Source organism: Thyridium curvatum (genome assembly GCF_004353045.1).
Source record: "Thyridium curvatum strain D216 chromosome Unknown NODE_35_length_383278_cov_80.659980, whole genome shotgun sequence".
Lineage (NCBI taxonomy): Eukaryota > Fungi > Ascomycota > Sordariomycetes > Thyridiales > Thyridiaceae > Thyridium > Thyridium curvatum.
Window position 1 is genome coordinate 196,727 of NW_022156790.1, and position 20,880 is coordinate 217,606.

The following is a 20,880-nucleotide window of genomic DNA, read 5'->3' on the forward strand; positions in this document are numbered from 1 at the left end:
AACTACTATACTGACTTGGATGTCGGCAGACGTCACATAGCATGGCAGCGAGGCCATTGTTGCTCTGGGCGTTATGGACAACTACCACATCGGTTATGGCTCGTTTTACTCTCTCCGACGAGTTCACCAAGTTTATTCCTCCATGTGCTACGGACTGCTTCCAGCTGTTCTTGGAGAACAACTTCTCACCGGACACTTGTGGCACGTCCCCTTCATTACAATGCCTCTGCTCAAGGACAGGCTCATCGAGCTTTACGATCGGAGAGGGGGCGGTAGCATGCATTGCAGCTGGCAAGAACTCTGGCGCATGCCCAATTGCGTCGGGTGACGGTGAGTACTCTTGCATCAAGGTCTTCTTTCCGCCACAACCTCTTGTGCTGACGTTCACCTCAGATCAAACTATTACAAAGGCTTACCGCATGTGTAATGGCCAACCCAGCGCTGTAGTGCCGACACATGCTACCATTATCGCGACACTTGCCGTTCCGAAGTCAACGCCATCTGCCAGTTCGGCCTCCACTTCGAGTTCATCTTTATCAACTCCACTGCCGTCAACTCTCCTAACGGCGACGGACATTCCAACGCCGCCTTCATCACGGCCTAGCCCAACCTTCGCCCTGCCGACCGTCGATCCGCAACCTACCACGGCGGCCCCAGATGCACAAGCCGGTGACTCGAACCGGCCTAAGCTCAACACGGGACAGATCATTGGCATCTCGATGGGAGGGGCTGCCTTGGCTCTCCTCATCTTCACAGTCTTCCTCTTGGCAAGATGTTCCAGACGAAAGAGACTCGCAGCCAACGAAGAGCAGGGGTTTTCCAAGATGAGGGACTCATGGCCGTTCGGACGCAATCCTGACGGGAGCCCGCAGATGCCGCAGATCTCCAACCCGACATATGTGGAGCAGAAGGAGATGGACTTTACGAGGCCCACGAGAAACAATCGGTCGAGTGTGCAGCCTGACTCTATCGGACTTGCAATCTCGCCTGAACAAACCCTGCGCTTGGTCCCAAACCAACAAAGTAAAGACGAGGACTCGACCCCAAGTTCCACCACCGCTTCTGCTCCTGTTCCCGTCGTTCAAAAGACGGTTGCCAGCCCAGTCATTCCGAAGCCAGCGCTGACGCTCGCCATTCCAAATCAGCAAGGCTTAGCGCCGCCAGCACCTCGCATGCCGTTCTCCGGCAGGGAGAGCGTCGTAACCGAGTTTGCAGAGGATGGCGAGACCGACATTGTCAGCGCAGGAGTCGCGCAGATCTGGCGCCCGCCAGCGACCGACCCGCAGTCGGCCACGACGTACTACGTCGCGGATAAATGGGGAAACTGGCGCAGGGCGTCACAAATGGCTGAGCTTGATGGTTCGTCGGTACCGGTGGCGAAGACCAACGCGAGCCAAGCTGTGCCGTTAACACTGAGTGATGGGCCTGTAGTAAGAGGACCCGACAGCAACGTGCCATCGAAGCCGCAACCTGCTCAACTTGGCCCCCCTATCCAGTTCCGCCCTGAACCAGCGGATCTGAGCCGATCATCCAGCATTTACTCAAACTACAGCCTGCCGCAGATTGTGGTGCCCACTGGCTCAAACCCCATGCCGCCACCGCTGTTCATGGGAGAAACTCGCCAACAGCCGATGCAACAAGCAGGTCCAAACAAGACCATTTTCAACAAGTTGCCGAACCGGAAGTCAAAAGGCGCAGAACGTTCGGACCCACGACAGTCTACGCAGTCTAATGCGACGACCATAGAGTCATCTGCGGGGGATGATGACAACTACCAGAACGACCTCGACCGAGGCAGCTTGTCACCCGTGCAAGAATCTCCAATCTCGGCGGGTGTCTCTCCCGTATCATATCCCAAGATTCCACGCAGCCAGCAGAACAACGGTCTGAACATCTTCCCGCCATCAACGAGGACCAACAATCTGTACAGCCCGCCAGGCCAACCTAGTCCTACGCTAGGTGCTGTCGCCCCGGTCAAGAACCAGCAATACATCCCTTACATTCCTCCGAGGACGAATGCCCAGCAGCAGTACGGCAGGACCCTGACGCCTAACCCCAATCCAAACCGTAACCCAGCACAGATCCGCACGGGTTCACCGAATGCTCCCCAGAAAGAACAAGGGCAGGCAAACGAGCGTCCCAACTGGCAATCGTACACGCCCCAGAACCCATACGATGATGAGCAGCAGCGCCCTGCCAGCCGGAACAAGGCTGCACCAGGCTCACCGTCCTCATCTCGCTCTGCTGCCAGCTCTCTTCTCGCAAAACGTCTCGGCGCCGATCGTGCCGCGGCGTTGGCGCTCGACAAGGATGGCAAGCGTAGCAAGGGCCCGAAATGGAAACGGCATAAAAGTGTGCGCGGGGGCGCCGATGAGGACTGGACGCCATCTACCCCACGGGGCACGAATTCGTTTGGCGGCGACGATGACATTCCGCTCCCCGCAACACCTGGATGGTTGCCCAAACTGACGCCCACGAGGCACGGCGACGATTTGTTCCTGCGAGTGCGGTGATGATTGTCACGCCACTTGCAGTTACAACGGTTTCCCTTGGACTTTATCATTATTGCATTTTTTTCTCATTACAACTTTATCTACTTCTGTATTACTACCATCTTTTGTCATAGGGGGGGTTAGCATTTCTGTTTATCAGCTTTGGCGTACTCGGTCGTTGCTTTCTCATTTGTTTGCCAAGTACCAATACCATGGAAAAGGAGAGAGAGAAGCATAGCAACATCTGGCGTTGGAAGGAGTCTGCCATTTTAGGGAGGCTACTTGTTTTACTGTCTTTCATCTAGGCCCAGCCATAGAGCAGCTAGACATCTATCTTAATTTACTTTTGTTACTGCATCATAGCAATACTTCAGCACGGAAAGTCCTTTCGCCCCCAGAACTAGAAAAGCCCGCGCTTATCCCGTCGGGCCAAATACACGAAGACTTTCTTTCAAGGCCAGTCGCAACTCCTGCCCACCAGCTCGGCAAGCCGCTCGAGCCACTTGCGGTCGACGTCGTCGAACCCGTCGGGCACGGCGCAGTCGACGTCGATGATGGCCACCACCCTGCTGCTGCCGCCGCCGTCCGCTCCGTCGACGCCGGCGACGATGGGGACGACGATCTCGCTCCGGCTCTCCGCGTCGCAGGCGATGTGGCCCGGGAACTTGTCGACGTCGTCGACGACCTGCGTCCGCTGCGTGGCGGCCGCGGCGCCGCAGACGCCCCGCGTGAAGGGGATCACCTCGCAGGCGACCTTGCCGTGGAAGGGCCCCAGTATGAGCTGGGGTTTGCCCGGCGGGGAGAGGGGGTCTAGGGTGTAGAAGCCTATTTTATTCGTAGACGATAGGAGGGATGGTGTGAGTTATGGGATAGCTGAGGGGGTGGTGAAGGAGGAGTGTTGATCAGGGGACAGAGGGGAAATGACTTACCGGCCCAGTTTACTTGGTTGCTTGGGGCGGGGAGGGACTTGAAGGCGTGCCAGAGGAGGGAGGAGGTGTTTGCTAGGTTGCTGGAGGATACTTATGTTAGTTCATGACCCGTTTAGACTGCACAGATGAATCGAAAATGGAATTGTTCCATGGGTGTTGCGAGACACTCGATGAGCGGTGTTGAGGTTGCGCTGTAACTTACCAAACCTGTAATCATGAGTTAGCACATGAACTTCAGCTCAGAGATGAGGGCTGTACATACCCAATTCCTCTGCCCATCGAACAGTCCTCCAGCCTGTGATAGGACCTGCTCATAGGCCTCCTCCTTGGTGATATCGGCCGCGAAGTTGGAGGCGTCGGCGTGGACCTGTGAGCCATGGGTAAAGTTAGATTACAGATTTTTACATTCTGGGTCCATGGATGAAAATGCACAAAGCCTCTAACATACCATCTTGAACGATATTCGTCGTTAGCCACAGGTAGAAAGGAGCTTCTAGATAATATACAAGAAAGTAAAAAGACACTAGATTTGCTTGTTGACGGATGGAATCGGGTGCTTGCTCAGAGAGAAATGATGGAATCGCCGTGCCGAAAGACGTAAGCCGGCGAAGCGGGTCCGGCCTGGGGCACACCGTTACAAGGCGTCCCGCGCCGACACTGACCATGAAACATAACGAAGCGATTGACTCATTACAATGGAAATAAGGAGAACTTCAGCCAATACCACCGAGCAGTATGGTATTGTTTGTAATGTAAAAAAGATTGTGATATTCGCTCCAAGTTCTATGTATCTGATGCCACCCCATCTCAAATGTCAAAATGACGCCGATGTCCTTACCAGTTGGACGAACGCCCAGTACCCAATGCAAATCCAGGTTTTTCTCCACCTGATCCAATGCATAACAGTAATGACATATAGTCAACACAGGATGTCTGTCCTCATTCCAGATTCTCATGTCCGCCTCCTCGAGCCTCCATCCGACTTGCTGCGGTTGTCGTGAGGTGCTCTGCCAGGCATACATCCTCCTGTCAGAGCTGGGTATCTGATGTATGTATCGTACCTTTCCGACTCCCTCTCCCTTCACCCTCGAATCTGCGAGGAATCCCCAATGCTCGACAGCCGGGTCTGTAGCCTGACTGGTAATTTGGGCCGTATCATTGCGTACAACCACAAAACCGCCTCATGCCCTCTCAAACCCCTCACAGTAGCTCAAAGTCGTCCAGCTGGTCCCTGTACTTCATGATATTCCTCTTGACCTTGCTGCCCACCGACCACGTCACAAAGTCCTCGAGCGAGCGCGTGCAGAAGAAGGCCGGGTCGGTCACGACCTCGGTGCCGACGCGCACCTGGCCCTGCTCGATCATCTTGATGGCCGCCGTCACCGTCTCGGCCATGTGCAGGCGCGTCATGACGACGGGCAGCCGGCGCCGCGCAAAGGCGCTGACGGTGACGTTGTGCTCGACGGCCGAGAGCTTGGACGTCGAGGACAGCAGGCCCATGTCGTAGAGCTTGTCGAGCAGCAGGCGCTCGTGCTTGCGGCGGGCGGCGCTCTCGGGCGGCATGAGGCTCAGGCGGTGCGCGAGCTGGCGGATGGAGCCGGCGAGGCGGTTGTAGCGGTGGTAGTCCTCGGGCTTCTGGATCGAGTACCGGCGCACGACGTCGTGCTCGCGGTGGCCGTTGTCCTGCTTCCAGGTGAGGAAGTCGGTCTTGCGGAGGAGCTTGGCCTCGTGGTACTTGAGCTTCCGACCCATCCTGGCGGCTTTTCGACGGTTGAGACGGTGATGGTCGAAAAGGTGCGTGGGCAGGAAAAAGGTGGGAGGGAAAGACTGGCGATGGCGACTTGAGGAGTGCTGATAAGAATTTTGGTGGAGAACCGATACTAAAGATCAATCGATCTCCTGGAAATTTTGCCTGGCACCGCTGATAAGATAACGGCTCGCGGCAAAACCTCCGCTCCGCCAAAAACTTCCCCGTCTGGTCTGGCTGGGCCAATTGACGACGCTCTAGATCGAAGATCAGACAATCGGCAGAGCTCCGGTGACAAGCCATCCTCCAATCCCTCAATCAACCGCGCAAGGAGGCGGCACGCGACATCGCACATAACCGCAATGCCTCCGAGGCTCTCAATACAGCCGGCGGCCAGCCGCTGCCGGACAACCGTCTCCCAGCTCACGCAGATGGTCTCGTGCTTGTCCACCACCTCCCGCGCCGCAGCCCGTAAGAAGCTTCTCACGCCCTGCCGGGATTGAACACCGCACCGCTTATCAGAGCAACATCTCACTGACCTCTCCTCAACAGTCAAGAACGTCCCATCACCCATATCCTCCGTCCTCGGCCTCGAAGACCCGCCCTCACAACAACCCACCCGGTCATCATTCCCCAGCCTCTCCTCCTCCGCCGACGGCAGTAGCACCGGCAGCGAAGCCAACCTCTCGGCCAACGACCGCCTGAGCCGCGTCTGGTCCAAGTCGACGGCACGCCACCAGCGCGTGGCCGACAGCGCCCGCAAGAAGAAGGAGCTGATCGAGGGCCTCTCGCAGCGCGCCGTCAGCGACAGCTACGTCCGCCAGATGCCGCGCCGGTGGAAGACGGGCGACGTCTACGCGCCGCACGACCTGAGCCCCGAGGAGATGACCAAGTGGCGCCGCATGTCGAGCCCGCGCGTCGACGTCGTCGACATGCTGGGCATCAACCCGCTCGACGAGTACAGGGTATGATGCTTTTTTTTTTTCCTTTTCCGGACGTAGGCAAGGTATTTGGTTTTGGCCCATTTTGCTGACTCTTGGTGACTTGGGTAGAATTTCTCGATAATATCCGAGTTCATAACCCCGATGGGCCGCATCAAGCCCAGCCGCGACACCGGCCTGCGGCCCGTCAACCAGCGCAAGATGGCCAAGGCCATCCGGAGAGCCATCGGCCTGGGCATCCACCCCAGTGTGCACAGGCATCCCATGATCCTGCAGAGCGAGGTCCAGAACATGCCCCGACAGAACATGCCCTCGGCGCCCAAGAGGAACCCCAGGAAGCTCGGTTAGAGAGAACCGCATCCTGCTGTAAGATGGAAGGAAGCGCACGGGATCATCTGTATTGTAGCCAAATGAACCATAAAAGAAGACATCTTGTACAATAGTCCAAAGCCATAATGGACACTTTTCTCTATTATATATACTTGTACAAAACCGGGCATTGCCCCCTTCTTTTAGATCCGGCTTGGTCTCTCCTTCTAATGTATGCATATATGGTACAGCAAGATCGTCGTCAAATCATGCCTTGAGCTCTCGTACAACCTTGTACCTCTTGAGTCCTTCGGCCGTCTTTTTGCAGCCGCGCTTCCTGAGCTTCTCCCATAGCTCCGGATACTTCTCCTTGCCCCACGCCTCAAAGTCGGCCTGTAGTTGCTGGCCCGGAAGAGCGTTGAACGATACACCGAGTCTATCAATCCAGGCAACGTCAGTAAGAACTCCCACCACATTTGCACAAAGTCAAGAACAAGGAGAGGCGAGAGAAAAACCAAAAAAAAAGGTGAAACTCACGTCATGACATCGGGCGCGGCCCCGACGCTCGCCTCCATGCCCGCAATCAGGCCCTTGACCTCGTCGACGGCGCCCCGGCCCGCGATGGCGCCGCAGTACGACGTGTACACGGCGGCGGGGACCTCGATGTCCATGCGCTGGATCTTGGCCCAGATCTCGCGCGCGAGCTCGTCGCCGAACGGCAGGCGCTCGCAGACGGCGAAGACGATCTCGAGGCTCGCGTACGAGGGCCCCTCGGCCGAGGCGTTGACCTCGCGCCAGAAGTCGACGGCGCGGTCCGGGTCGCCGCACGCGGCGTACGCGAGCATGAGCGCGTTGTGGACGCGCGTGCCCGGTTGCGCCGCGGCGTCCATCTTGAGCATGTTGTGCACCATGCGCAGGCCGTCGGCGTCCGGGCTGCGGCCGAGCCCCTCGAGCGCGCGCACGTACGTGTCGGTCGCGGGCCGCACCGACGGGTTCGCGTGCCCGCGCATGTGGCCGAAGACGTAGCAGGCCATGTCGGGCCGGCGGCGCGCGAAGAAGGCCTCCATGAGGCGGACGCGGTCGGCGGCGGGCGTCTCGGGGAAGTACTGCCGGAGCAGGGAGTAGCCGTCCCAGACGCGGGCGGTGGTGTTGGCCCGGTCGAGGCAGTAGGCGACGAGGGCGTCGCGGACCGTCTTGCGCTCCTCGAGGCTGTACTGGAAGGTGTGCAGGGAGAGCGTGTCGATGACGTCGTACTGCTGGTCGTTCTTGAAGAAGGCCATGCAGACCTCGACGACGGTCGGGGGCTCGAGGATGGCGCGGCGCTCCTCGACGACGGCGAGGACGTCGAAGAGGCGCTCGGCGTTGAAGGGCTTGGCGGAGCAGAGGGCCCGGAGGTACTTGTTGATGACGGGGAGGTCCTCGTCGTTGGGAGACCCGACGTTTTCGAGCTCCTCGAAGGTGGCGTGGGCGCCGCTCAGGTCATTGGCTTTTATCCTGTACTCTAGTTGTAGGATATATGTGAGATAGTTGGGCTGGAGACCCATCTCGCCGCCCAGGGCGATGAAACGTTCGGCGAGGAAGGGGTCCTCCTTGTCCATCGCTGCTCTGACGAGGCAATTGATGGTGCCGATATCCGGTCGGATGTGTGGCCGGCTCTTCTCGTTATGGCGGACCATGGTGTCGAGCATGTGCTTTATCTCCTCTGCGTTCTTCCCAAGCGACAAGATGGCCCATTGGAAGATGACGTCCCACAATCCCTTGTGCGGGTTGGAATTGCACAGCTCCTGGAATACTGACTGAGCCCACTTCTGTGCCTGCTTGTTGCGCAGGGAGAGTTGCAGTATCTCCATATACGTCTCTGCCGTCGGGGGGTAGTTGCCGTACAGAGGCTTGTTGAACCACTTTTGCGTCTCGGCCAAGTTGTTCCTTTTGGCGTAGTGTGTCATCATGATCTCCTGAAACAGAGGCATGTACTCGAGGCCGGCCTTCTCTGCAGCCTCGGCCTCTTTCAGCAGCTCCTCCTCCTTGCCTTCTTTGGCAAAGCCTCGCAAGACCAAAACCCACAACTCCTTGTCGCGCCTCGAGATGCCAGCCTGTTGCCAGTATGAAGCCAGCAGATCGGCAGCCTCGGACGACGCACCGTACTGGGTCAAAGCGATGATGTACTGTTTGAATCCAGCCGCGGATGTCGTTTCCTGCGCTACTGCCTCTTCGTCACCCTGCTGTTCGACTGCTAGTCTGCGTTTGATTTCTGCGTATAGCTCCTTGGACAGCTCGAGGTGGTCTTCTACCGGACCCATCGGTATCCTCAACAGAGCAGTCAGTGCTGACCTCAGGTCATCCATTGTCAGGCCATCAGCACCATCAGCTGTGCTAATCAGATACCGGAACAAGTGCAGCGCGCAAAAGGCCTGCGTGGAATTGACCCTTCTCTGGTACCGAACCTTGTGCTTGAAGAAGTCGCGGAAGCCCTCTAATAGCTCTTCCCGTGGCGGTGGCCGTAGGTTCTCCGTCTCTCTACCCCTGAATTGTAACAAGGTATAGTATCCCGGCTCCAGCTCGGGCTCCTTCACCTCGCGAGGCGGCTTCTGGAACATGCCAAAGAATGTCCGTCGAGGGACTTGCCGGAATGCCGTTGGACTGCTGTGTGCGGCGGGCCGACATAGGCATCTGTTCGGTAGTATGGAGGCGGCCGGCCGTAAGCCGCGCTGGGCCAGCAGCCGTCGGTACGCATTGCGTGCGAGGTGCGACCGCATCGTGGGGAGAAGATATTACCGGGTTGCGAAGTTACTGTCGGCAGACGTGGTTGAGTATTGCGACGGAGATGCCGGGGTTTGATCATGGACCTGCTCACCTGTACATGTTCGACCATCCCCAATTGTAGGAGCACAGTAATAATGGATCAATTGACATGCGCCGGGCGTCCCTTGGCGAGAGAATCGTTGCGAGCTTGGGAGACGATGACCTCAATTTCCATCCTGCAGCTTTTGGCGGAGTTAGCTCTTGTCTTCGAGCCCGTCGTTTACAGGGGCTGCGCGACATGGCGGCCAATCACGCATTTGGGTTTTGCTTATCGCTTATCGCCCATTTGACCCCAGTAAAAAATTCCCAGGCCCTGCCTGCATTGAAGTGCCCGCCATTTCTTCTCGTCCTCCCCCTCTCGCTCATCGCCAACCACTCACTTTTCTCACACAAATCCATGCTGCCACTGTTATAATTACACTACTCAGTCAAGATGGCCCAAGGCACAATCAAGCAGAAGGCCAACAAGGCCGGCACGGGCCCCAAGAAGACAACCCAGCAGACCCAGCTCAAGAAGGGCACTCGGGTTTTCAAGTCGAAGAAGGGGAAAAGCAATGCCGACAAGGTCATGAAGAAGTTCACCTCTGGCATGGCTGCACAGACCGAGGCACTGCTTGGCGAGCGGGCTGGCCATCTGGAGCTCATCGGCAAGGGAAAGAAGGGCAAGAAGGACGACGCGAACAAGAAGAAGGGCGGCTCCAAGAAGTTCGGCTGAGCTGGCACATGTACGGACGAAGTCTGCTGCCAGAGATCACGACGGACAGCTGCATATTGGCCTCAGTCTGGAGCGTTAAACTATCTCGCATCCGATGATTCACGGCTTGAGACATCCCCTTCGCTACTCCGACGGCGGCAAAGTCACCCTCCGTGGCCCTGTTAGACACAAGACCTTTCAACCCCGCCCCGACACCAAGTTGGAGCACGTCTGGCCTGAGGCGCACTCATTATCACGACGGAAAGGACCTACCCGTAGGTGCTGAACCGGCCGAAAGAACGCAGCAAATGGAAGGGCACACCGATCAACGCTTCAACTGGATGAAGCTGGGCTGAGCCAGAGGTCTTCCGGGAGAGGGGACCATGTAGGAGGTGCAATTGGAAGGGGTACCGCGTCTCATATCTCAGCCCAGACCTAATACGAGCGAATTTGAGGCCGTTGGCTTTTGAGAAAATGAAATGAATGGACGCTATTTTGTTGTTGGTGAATGAGCAGAGGCCGCTGTACGTAGAATGCACTCAAATCAGCGCTCTTTAGCGGCATGCTGTAGAAGACCCCACCTCTTAACGCGTCTGTCATCCTCTCATCCGCGTCTACTGCCGACGACATTCATGAAAGACCACCTATAACTCTCACAGAGCATCCCCAACAGCGCATCGCATACATCGAATCCACCGGAAATATAGGCACCAAGGTATCGCATACAACCCAGCATCCGTCATGGCACCCCCCACCATCCTCAGCATCAAGCAAAACTTCCTCAACGCGCAGACACGCATCCTCTCACAGCCAGTCGCCCCGTCCCGCGACTGGCGCAGCGCCAATGACGCCGCGGAAGAGGCCCGGCTGTCCGAAAAGGCCGTCGACGACGCGCTCTACCGCCTGAACCACGCCATACAGCAGCACTCGCGCCGGGTCTACGCGCCGCAGGCCACGCGCCACGTCGCCGAGCAGATCGACAAGCTCTACTGGACGTCCACGAGCGATGGCCGGGACGGGGCCGGGGAGAGCGAGGTCGAGCTGAGGGAGGGTGCTGACTTTAGTACGTCTTTTGGCTGTCTCGTGTAGTTGATGAAGTTATGGAAGGTGAACGGATTTACTCATGCCTCTACCTAGCCGATGCCGCCACGATCGCAGCCCTGCCGCCGGCCTGGGAAGACGAGCGCGAGGTCACGTCCCAGCCTGCCGAGGCCCAGAGGTACGCCGACCTGACGGTTCGTCTGCAGGAGCTCTCTGCGCAGCGCGCCGAGGTGCTAGAGCGCGTGCAGCGCCTGCGCCGCATGAGGGAGATGATCGCCCCGTTTGAGGGCGACGACAACGCAGAGGGCAACCCCATGAAGAGCATCCAGGAGAACCTCGTGACGCGAGACGGCGAGGTCGAGAAGGAGCTGAACAAGATGCGTATGCTCCTGGCCCGCGTGGGCGACAAGGTGGCGCGGCTCAAGGACGAAGAGAGGGAGGAAGCTAGGCTCTTCCGCGAGGTTGACGAGGTGTCCGAGGGCGGGGATGTAGTCAAGGGCGTGGAGGCCGAGGAGAAGAGGAAGGTAGAGGACCTGCTCGAAAGGGCTTTCAAGAGGCAGAAGGGCAATGATGGGTCGTCTAGTGAGATATGAACGGGGCACGTTACACGAGCCAGACGAGGTTATTGGTAGTGAGTTACGATACCCCAAGAGACAAGAGATTTATGAGGGTTGAGAAGTGTGATCATTTGACTATCTAGTGTCGTATATTCGTCAAGTCGTGGAATGAAGTGAGATGCCGTGCGGTGGCCGTTTCATCGTGAGGGAGTGGAATGAGAACGCGCTGATACTCGGACCAAGGAAGTGGAAATCGCACACGAGACTACTTGAGAGTCCAGTCCAGTCAATCTGCATTGGCCGTGGTCACCCGTCATCAGTCTTGACTTCTCCGGCATCTTTCTCGGTCTCCGACTTCTCATCCTTCTTCTCGCCTCCCTCCAGCTTCCCGTCCTTCTGCTCTACCTGTGGTTGTTTCTCCTCCATACCCTCCTCGGCCTGCTTCTCGTTTTTCTCCTCTGCCTGCTCCTCCTTCTCCATCTCCTTATGCGCCTCCCTCTCCAGCGCAGTGTGCTCCCCTCCCTTCTCGAGCGCTACACCCTCGAGCGTAGCATCCTTGGCACTGTCGTCCACATCCAAGACGTCCTCCCCATCGGCCTTATCGGCCCCCTTCCCCTTGGCCTCCCCTCCTTCGCCGCCGCTGACGGGGTACTTGTTCGGCCGCACCACCTTGATCCGCGCGCCCTCCTTCTCCTCGGCCGACACCCTGTAGTACACCCGCAGCCCGATGACCGCGACCGCGTTCCAGGGGTCCTTGCCGTCGTCCTCCCCGTCCGAGGCGCTGCCCGCTGCCCCGGGCGGCGCGGGAGCCGCGGGCTGAGCGGGCGCAACGCCGCCGGGGCCCGCCATCTGTGCCGCCTGCATGCGCTTGCGGTTGTCGACGACAATGTCGAGCTCGCGGTCCGATAAGTCGGACACGGAGGAGATGCTCTCCAGGTCCGAGTCCGTGTCGCTGCTGTCGTTGTCGGCGGCCGGCGGGGACAGTGGTGGAGGTGGGGGAGGAGGACTCCACCTCCCGCCGCCGCCCATGGGGGAGAGGCTATGCATAGAGGGCCGCATCATGTGTCTTGGTGGGAATGGGCTGTTCATGAGCGGCGGCCGGCGCGGGGGCGAGCGGTCGTGGCGGCGGTGGTGAGAGTGATGATCTGGGGAGCGGGCGCGGGGAGGAGGGGGTCGGTCGGGGACTTGGACCCCTTTGTCGGCGCGGCTTGGCCTGTCCTGTGGGCTTGGAGCCTTGGGGGGTGTTGCTGCTGTTGGGGAGGCGGCTACTGTCTCTGGAGTTGCTGCTGGATGTTCACTGTGACCGTGAGCTGGAGGCGTCGTTGGCGGCTCGGTTTGCGTGTCATTGTTCAACTCTTCGGTCACGTCTGGCACCTCATCTTTGGGTTCGACTTGCGGTGTTGCGGGTGTTAGGATGGCCGACCCGGTGCTCTCGTCTGTTGTCGACTCGGCCGCTGACCGAGGTTCAACCTTTGCAGATGGGTCTGGCAACGGCTCTGATTTATCCTTGGACTGTTCTGCAGACGTTTCAGTTTCGGTGGTCGGCTTAGCCTCAGGCTTGTCATCCGATGCCTGTGTCTGCTGATCCGCTGCCGGCTCTTTCTTCTCGGATACTTCTTCACCCCGAGTCGCGTTCTGGTGGTCTTCTACATCAGTCTTTGATGCCTCCTCCGCTGGCGATTCGCACTTTTCCTCCTCAGCCTTCCGCTTCTCAGCCTCCAACCTCTTCTTCTCCTTCTTGGCCTCCTTCTTGGCCTTTGACTTCTCCGCCCTCTTCCTCTTCTTAATCAGATCCCGCGTGTCGAGGTAGTGCTCCCGCCTCCTGCCCTGCATGACCTCCTCCCGTATCTTCTGCCGTTCCTTGTCCTTCTTCCTCTGGACGTACGCCTTGCGCATCGCTTCCTCCTCCGCTTCCTCCTCCGGCGTGAGCCGGGCCTTGGCGTGAGCCAAGTCGTACGCCAGGCCGACGCGGAGCAGCTTCTCCCGGCGGGTCTTGGCGTTGGCGCGGACGACCTCCTCCGGCGGCATGACCTCGTCGTTGCGCTGCGCCTCGATCTTGACCAGCACCGTGTACTCGCCCGCGTCGAGGTCGAGCTCCACGTTGACGGACCGGTTCATGCGGTAGGCCGTCCGGCTCCGGACGATGTAGTCATCGTCGTCGTCGTCATCGTCGTCGTCGTCCGCCGCTCCGCTGCCGGCCACCTCTGCGGCGCCGCCGCTGATGGGGAACCTGTGAACGCGGAAGCTCAGCTCGAAGCGGTACTGGCCCTCGAGGCCGACAAAGTACCGCTCGTCGAGCTGGCTGAGCACGATGACGACGGGGCCGGAGCGCCTCAGCTCGACCCGGAACTTGGTCCGGCTGTAGCCGAGCGCGGCGGTGGTCGTCGCCCAGGGGACGGGGAAGCTCGCCCACGCGACGGCCGCGCCCCACTCCTTGGTGTCGAAGAGGCGCGTGCGGTCAAAGGCCTGGTACTTTTGCAGGAGGTCCGAGTACTCGATCCAGAAGGACCCGTCGTCGCCGAAGCGGTGGTCCAGCTTCCTGAGCCACTCGGGCGTCCACTCCTTGGAACCGTCGGACCAGGGGCCGGTCCATTCGCCCTTGCCCCAGGGGTTCTTGAGGAGCACCAGGCGCTTGCCGTCGATCTCGACGGCCCGCATGACGCTGTACGCGTGCAGCTCGACGATGCCCTTGCGCTCGCCCCAGCCGCGGCCCCAGACGCCGGTGGAGCAGCCGAAGAGGAAGGTCTTGTTCACCTGCATGAGCTCCTTGTTCCAGAAGTCTTCCTTGTCCAGGATGTCGGTGGTGTAGATCTCGGAAGTGACGCCGCCCGTCAGGTCCTCGAGCCCTTCGCCCGTAAACCCGCCCTCGATGGCCGAGTAGTCCCCGTGGGCCTTGGCGTAGGCCTTCTCTAGCAGCGGCAGCCAGGTCTCGTTGGGGTTCTCGCACTGGGCAAAGTAGAGCGCGCCGCTGTTGGTCTGGTACGTCTTGCGGTAGTTCTCCTCCGAGTTGACGCGCTCGCGGTCGTCCCAGAGGATGCGCTCGAGGAAGCCCTCGTCGTAGTCGGGCTTGGTGAGGTAGAGCTTGTCGTCGATGATCTCGCTGAAGAACTGCCCGTCGCGGTGGAAGACGAAGCCGTAGACGCCGACGGCCTGGTCCTGCGCCACGCAGACCCGCTCGATCAGCCCGGGCTTGTTGCTCATCGTGCACAGCGCCGCCATGAGCCAGCAGTCGCCGTCACGGCCCTGGCGGACGTCGTTGGCCGTCGGCCCGTCGACGTAGAACTGCGGGTTCTCAAAGATGTCGGTGACGCGCTTCACGGCGCGCGGGTAGAACGTCTCGTCATCCTCGCCGTGGATGTGGCTGGGACCGCCCCTACTTTCGGCCGGGGCGCAGGAAGAGGAGGCCGCTGCTGCTGCCGCGGGCCAGGTCGCGCTATGCACGGGAATCTTGTTTTTGCCGTTCTTGACGTCGGCCCGGTTGCCCTTGTCGCGGTTGTCGGGCTCCTTCTTCTTGTTCTTGTCCTTGCGGTTGTCCAGGCTGTCGAGGCAATCGCGCCGGCCGAGCTTCAGGTCAAACTCGAGATCGAAGTGCGGGTCGCGATACTTTTGGTTGACCCGGCGGCATTCCTTGACGATCTGGGCGACCTTGGCCTTGCAGATCGCGGCAGCCTCTTCATACGAGTTCAAGCCCGTCTGGCCCGCGTGCGCAGCTGCACGCGGCTTGGCGGCCCCCTTTGCCTTTCTCTTTTCGCCAAATTCGTTGGACGGGATGATTGCCGTCACTGTGGAAGCGAGTCAGCCTGGATGTTGCGCTCTCACGTAGAAGAAAATATGAGATGCGGGGGGAAGACTACTACTCACCCCTGCCGGGCGTCTTGGTCATGAACTTGCTCCAGAACCTGTCGATGTTCTCTTGCGGGCTCCGGTACTTGCTTTTCTTGTGCCGGGCCGCACCGGCCGGAACGGCGGATGCGCTTTGGGGGCCGTCCGGCCCCGAATCCGAGTCCGAATCGGTGTCGGAAGACGACATCTTGTTCGCGGACGGGTCTCGTGGGGAGGCGCTGTGAGGATGATGCTGGTATTTCGCTGATATTCAGGAAAAGCGCAATGGCTCTTCCTCGCTCGGTGCCCCTTGATCCGTACGAGATTCTCTATCAGAGACTGTCTTAGTGATCGAGTCTTCGATCGGGTCACACAGCAACAGTTCACTTCATAAACAAGAAGCGCTAGAGCCGAGACAAGAGTTAATCGGTGTAGATGAATTACCGCAAGATTCCTCCGACGATGCTTGTGGGAAAGAGAGGAGAAGAACCTTCTGGGGGTGGCGAGCCTCGATGAGAAAAACGAAGTCAATCGAATTCAGCTTTCCATGCACGCAATCGCCGGCAAGCATGTACAACCTTCCAGGACACCCACACTGGGTCCATCAGCATGCAGCCTGGTCCGGGTGGGCCGTATCGCCAGCCAAACAGGAGTGCTCATCCCTTGGCCTCTCTCACTTCATGCATTTGCATCATCCATACTTGGCGAGGGGAGAGGCGGGGAGAGGTGGAGGGAGACGGACTGCTACCTAGACCTGCCTGCCTGCTTATCAGGCGGCAGCCAGACTCCAGTCGAGCACGGCCGGAGAATGCGCACATCCAGCAGGCTGGATTCTGCGGAGAGCGGCAAGTAGGCAGGTGATCAGAGTGGTGGGATGTCCGCCTTATTCTGTGCCGCTTTCTTGGTCGTCCGCGGGGCGCCCCGTGGCGGGGAGGGGGGGTTTGCCTGGCTCTGGCTCGCTTGAGTCACCAGCCGAGAAGGAAGAGAGACGTGTGCTGTGGGCAATGAGCGGCCATGCCAGTGACAGCGAGCACTCGTGCGTTAGCCTGCAGATATGCAGGATGATGCCTATCCAATCGCGGGCTGTAGGGCTGAGGGTGGGCTCCTCGGGGGTGGGCATCGACGGTTTTGCAGCTTATGGGCCGGGCCAGTTGCGTGAGTGCTGGCTGTGGGGGCCAAAAACGAAGGAGGTTACAGATAGGATAGCAGAGAAAATGGAGCATGTCTTGGCCAAGAGAGTGTGTATCAATGTTTGCATTTGGTATTCCGGGGACAAAGGGGGATCCGCGGACAAAGAGTCGATGTTTACACCGCAGTAACTGTGAGATCACTCTTGGCTGCCTCTGCAGGTTAAATATCGATGCGATAAATCCCCATCTCCAGTCAACCTGAAAGTGGAAGAGTAGCCCCTGTTATGCCTTTCTCACAATTGCATTTCTCCATCTTGTCTCTGCTGCCCGTCCCGTCTCTTTACTGTAGATCAGGTCTAGCGGTGTTTCCCCCTTCTCATTTCTTGCGGAAAGGTCGGCGCCTCTACGAACAAGCAAGTCTGCGACATCTTTCTGAACCGCAAACCGCAACGGTGTTCTGCCATGGGGAAACATCTTCTGGTCTGTGAAAATCAAACCGTACTTGTCAACCAATAACGTCATGAAATCACTATTTCCAACAGACGCAGCTAGGCAAAGCCACCAGACAGAGACTGATTTGGTTGAATTGGTGAGTCTTTCAGATGTAGGCATCGTTGTTTTTCGCTGTCTCAGAGAAGATCATGGTCAGGATTTTGAAAATGGAACGTAGTTTTTTGAAGGCGTTTCCGTTGACTTGAAGGGAAGCCAACTTAGAGTACTGGGAATCGACCAGGTGCGGCAACACATCAGTGAACACCAATTAAATCTCTTCGGGAAAGACTGACTCAATAGAAAGATGAGCAAAGGCGCCTGTGTTTGACTGTCTTGCCAATAAGCTATGTTGGTCCAATCATCTGCGACTTTGTGCTGCTCTCTCGGCTAGGAAGTGTTCTCATGGGCCTATCTGATGTCTAGAAAAGTTTTTCTTTGTTCTGTTTTTTCTTTCATCTTCTGGTCTTGAGAGATGATTAGAAAAATAATTGTGTATCTCAGGCAGTGTTGACAGGTGCCTCCAGAGATATCAGATACCAATATGCCACATTGCGTCTTTGGGCACGCAATGCAAGTTTGCTATGTCACGACGAAGCAAAATCGCGGAGACTAAGTAAAGGGTATCATAAATCATCAAACCATTCTGCATTACAGGCAAAGCCAACCTGCTCATGAAGCCCATAGTGTCTGATCAAGACGACTCCGTGGAAACAAATGTATCGTACTCTTGCGCCGCCATCAAGCTTGTGAGCAATCTCCATTCTTCCATCTAGCCTGATGCCCTCTCAATTTGCTTACATTTCATCCTTCATCCTTCTCTTCGGTCCCTCCTTCTTTGCTTAATGAAAGCGAAACTGCATGTCCGGTGACTCAATCGCGATGCTCAATCTTGGTGCCTCTGTCGAAGACTTCTGGTCCGAGTGAGAGCTTGATGATGTGATTGCTGTGGTCGCGCTTGATCTTCGACTAGACGTCCCAATGGAGGAAACATTTCTCAGACTCGGCGTCGCATCAAGGGTTAGAATTTGCGATTGTTTGGATAGAAGGGCTTTACGATCAGCGTTCCGAAGATAATGATCGCTTAGTAGTTTCTTCTTGTCGCTCTCGCTTTTCCCTGCCATGATATATGCGCTCAACATCCATTTGGTGATGAGAAACCTGTCTCTCCCATTAGTGCTCGGTGGCAGCCTTTCCCGCGGGATCTGCTTGCCGGCATCCAGGAGGCTCGGATCAGCGCCGTATGCAAGCAGAATCTTGACCACGTCTGTCCTTGCATATTGGCACGCGGTGTGAAGTGGGGTTTTTCTATAGCAGCCATGTTGATTGTTGAGGATGTCGTTCAGGGCATTGTTGTCGCTGATGCTGCCTGCAACAGAGTTCGTCGACACGCAACTGCCTCGACGCATTGCTCTCTGGAGTAAGAGACGTGCTATCTCAGGGTCCCGACATCGATGTAACGGTGTTTCGTCGTCGACACCACCTCTAGCTATCAGGTCCGCTGCTGTCGAGCGTGCTAGCAGGATCCCCATAACCTTGATTGCGAGATCGCCTGACCCCTCCGCTGCAATCATCAGAACCGTGTTCCCCCGCCTGTCGCGGCCGTCTAGACTGTGTGTTTTAGAGAGAAGGCCTTCCAGGATATCGATATCGGTATCCGGATTGCGAGCTGCGTAATGGAGAGGTGAGTCTCCTTCGTGATTCCGAATTTGATCGACCGGTACACCTCGCTGCACCTCACTGACATCGAAGCCGTGTGTCCTACACCAATCCAGGGCTTGGGAGAGAATGTGAGATGGGAAAAAGTCCACTCCCAAATCTCTTTCGACCATAACCCTCCAAGCATATGAGGACTCAAGATTGCCAGATCCACGGTACCCTTGATCTATAAGCTGAACGACCTGTTGGAGTTTGGTTCGATAAGATCTTGGTTCCTTCTTGTATTCCGTATACAGTGTCCTTAATAACCGACATGCCTCCGAGATCTCTTGCCGCTCGCCACACACCTCGGCAAGGCTGAACCGGATTTCGAATCGTTGTGGTCTTTGGTCGCCCCAACTCTTTTCGTCCATTGCCCTCAAGATTTTGTAAGCTTCGTTGGAACACTCGGAAGTTTTGCAATCCTTCAAGATTTCGATAAGACGGAGATCGAGCTGCACATGAGTATCGAAGTCAAGCTTGATCCCATATTTTTCATCCATGGTCTTCCGGATCTCTATGCCCCTCTTATGGAGCCGATATGCGTTTCCGGGTAGTTTCAAACTGTCAAAGAGATAACCAACAATGGCCTGATTGGCCTCAAATTGAATTTGGATTTCTTCCATTGTTGGCTCGATTGGCGGTGTGAAGTCGTGACCCTTGATGACTAGATATGTGGTGTATTCAAATGTTGCGTCTTCAAATTCCGTGATGACCTTTTCCTCTTCCATCTCGTCTTGTGTCCGAGTAGATGGAGATGCCGCCCTACTGCTTGGGTGCGTGTCGTTCTCAGAAAACATCTGCGGCAATCTGCCCAGTCGGTCCCGATTCTGGGCCAAGAACGACTCTCCTGCCAGGCTGCCCGGGCTGCAAGACGTTAGCTATTCCCTGAAGTGCGTGAGATCAATTTGCCAAGGAGACCTACCATATGAAGTTGAGATCCGATAGCAATTGCATGTGACGAGCAATGCGAGCAATGAGGCGCTGGTCCTCCTTGATGTACATCTTGAGTGTTGCAATAGCTTTCTGTCGCCAACTTGAATCCCTTCCTCTGATTCTCCACATAGAGGTACTCTCTACTGGCTGTGGAAGATTCTTTTGGAGGAGTTTCACATCTTTCTCGCACATACTGATGACTCTGCCCATGTGGTCAAGGTATTCTACCTCCAAGGGAACCAGTTCCCTGGATCTCTTCCTCAGCTCTAAAGAACCGTTGATGGTCTCCAGGATTTTCGTCCATGCTTCCACTGTGGTATGCAAGGACTCTATCTCGGTGCCAACCTGTCTCACCCGGCCGAGAAATTCATAGACACCCCTCACAGTCTTGATGGCGGACGCCGTTATTGAGAGTGCAGATGCCACATATTCGACTGGCGACGTCATGTTGCAAGATTTTCAGGTCGCGCGTCAGATCTCGGGATTGATAGGTGAGGCATCGAGGGGCGTGCGTTTGCTTGTTCTACGACCTTTATCGCAGGTATGTAGTTTGCGATTCTTGTCCAAGCCAACCAATGTCACCAATCTCGACGGGGGTTCGAGGTTTTGGTGTTGGTGAAGAAATGGGTTCTTCTGGCGGGGCCTTTGTAAGAAGATCACTTCATGTTGCTGGTCGCCGTGCCTTCGTTCCGCGCACCAGCTGCTTCCAGCCTTCTGAGAAATCACGCGTACGGGTCGGGTGTCAAGTCACAGCCCCCGCTGATGACGGTGTGTTCAGCTTTACAGGGAAGAGGCACAGGAGGGTGCATATCCACGCACTCTTGGAGTGGGGGACGGTTATGACGGAAGCCACCTTGCCTCGGCTGCTCCCTCACTCGTCCGGGGCACCTTGGGCACTAATGCATGAGAGTGAGGCGTGTGCCAAGGATTATTACTGGCCTGTAACAGACATACTGGGATCGACATCACCCTTCCCTCCTGTAATATATGCCTGAGCGGTGTCACTTGACGCCGACCACTAGGAAGTCCTCCGGCTCAGCCTTGTCACCCCTCATCTAAGCCCCCCCGATTCTCCCCTCATCCCAAGGTGCAATACAAGCTGCATTGCCTGACGTTGGGGGCGGCGGAGCGCGCTCGCATCGACACCCATTTCGGCTTGTCGGCTCAAGTGCGACCAATGACACAGCTGAAAAGCAAATATCACCCCACTCGTGCAGCGGGAATGTGTTCCTGTTCATAAGAATTACGAGGCCGGGGGATTTAGTTGCATATGAGGCAGACACGGGCTGAGGC

General features: G+C 57.2%; 8 protein-coding genes across 8 annotated transcripts; 4 read left to right on the forward strand and 4 right to left on the reverse strand.

Annotated features, from left to right (window-relative positions):
• Positions 1-95: 95 nt before the first annotated feature.
• On the forward strand, positions 96-2,513 carry E0L32_006266 (uncharacterized protein; the record flags this gene model as incomplete). Its single annotated transcript, XM_031140880.1, has 1 exon — positions 96-2,513. One exon carries the CDS (start codon positions 96-98, stop codon positions 2,511-2,513), a length of 2,418 nt encoding a protein of 805 aa, XP_030995004.1.
• A 430-nt stretch (positions 2,514-2,943) lies between these two features.
• On the reverse strand, positions 2,944-5,173 carry E0L32_006267 (uncharacterized protein; the record flags this gene model as incomplete). The annotated part of the gene is made up of 6 exons (XM_031140881.1): positions 2,944-3,317; positions 3,422-3,501; positions 3,624-3,628; positions 3,684-3,788; positions 4,483-4,558; positions 4,626-5,173. 6 exons carry the CDS (start codon positions 5,171-5,173, stop codon positions 2,944-2,946), a joined length of 1,188 nt encoding a protein of 395 aa, XP_030995005.1.
• A 357-nt stretch (positions 5,174-5,530) lies between these two features.
• Positions 5,531-6,457, forward strand: E0L32_006268 (uncharacterized protein; the record flags this gene model as incomplete). The annotated part of the gene is made up of 3 exons (XM_031140882.1): positions 5,531-5,639; positions 5,721-6,133; positions 6,221-6,457. 3 exons carry the CDS (start codon positions 5,531-5,533, stop codon positions 6,455-6,457), a joined length of 759 nt encoding a protein of 252 aa, XP_030995006.1.
• Positions 6,458-6,685: 228 nt separating this feature from the next.
• Positions 6,686-9,174, reverse strand: E0L32_006269 (uncharacterized protein; the record flags this gene model as incomplete). Its single annotated transcript, XM_031140883.1, has 2 exons — positions 6,686-6,854; positions 6,956-9,174. The coding sequence occupies 2 exons, from the start codon at positions 9,172-9,174 to the stop codon at positions 6,686-6,688; spliced, it is 2,388 nt and encodes a 795-aa protein (XP_030995007.1).
• Positions 9,175-9,653: 479 nt separating this feature from the next.
• E0L32_006270 (uncharacterized protein) lies at positions 9,654-9,935 on the forward strand (the record flags this gene model as incomplete). The annotated part of the gene is made up of 1 exon (XM_031140884.1): positions 9,654-9,935. One exon carries the CDS (start codon positions 9,654-9,656, stop codon positions 9,933-9,935), a length of 282 nt encoding a protein of 93 aa, XP_030995008.1.
• Positions 9,936-10,655: 720 nt separating this feature from the next.
• E0L32_006271 (uncharacterized protein) lies at positions 10,656-11,548 on the forward strand (the record flags this gene model as incomplete). The annotated part of the gene is made up of 2 exons (XM_031140885.1): positions 10,656-10,977; positions 11,052-11,548. The coding sequence occupies 2 exons, from the start codon at positions 10,656-10,658 to the stop codon at positions 11,546-11,548; spliced, it is 819 nt and encodes a 272-aa protein (XP_030995009.1).
• A 270-nt stretch (positions 11,549-11,818) lies between these two features.
• Positions 11,819-15,542, reverse strand: E0L32_006272 (uncharacterized protein; the record flags this gene model as incomplete). The annotated part of the gene is made up of 2 exons (XM_031140886.1): positions 11,819-15,294; positions 15,374-15,542. The coding sequence occupies 2 exons, from the start codon at positions 15,540-15,542 to the stop codon at positions 11,819-11,821; spliced, it is 3,645 nt and encodes a 1,214-aa protein (XP_030995010.1).
• Positions 15,543-17,795: 2,253 nt separating this feature from the next.
• Positions 17,796-20,034, reverse strand: E0L32_006273 (uncharacterized protein; the record flags this gene model as incomplete). The annotated part of the gene is made up of 2 exons (XM_031140887.1): positions 17,796-19,518; positions 19,577-20,034. The coding sequence occupies 2 exons, from the start codon at positions 20,032-20,034 to the stop codon at positions 17,796-17,798; spliced, it is 2,181 nt and encodes a 726-aa protein (XP_030995011.1).
• Between the last annotated feature and the right edge of the window lie 846 nt (positions 20,035-20,880).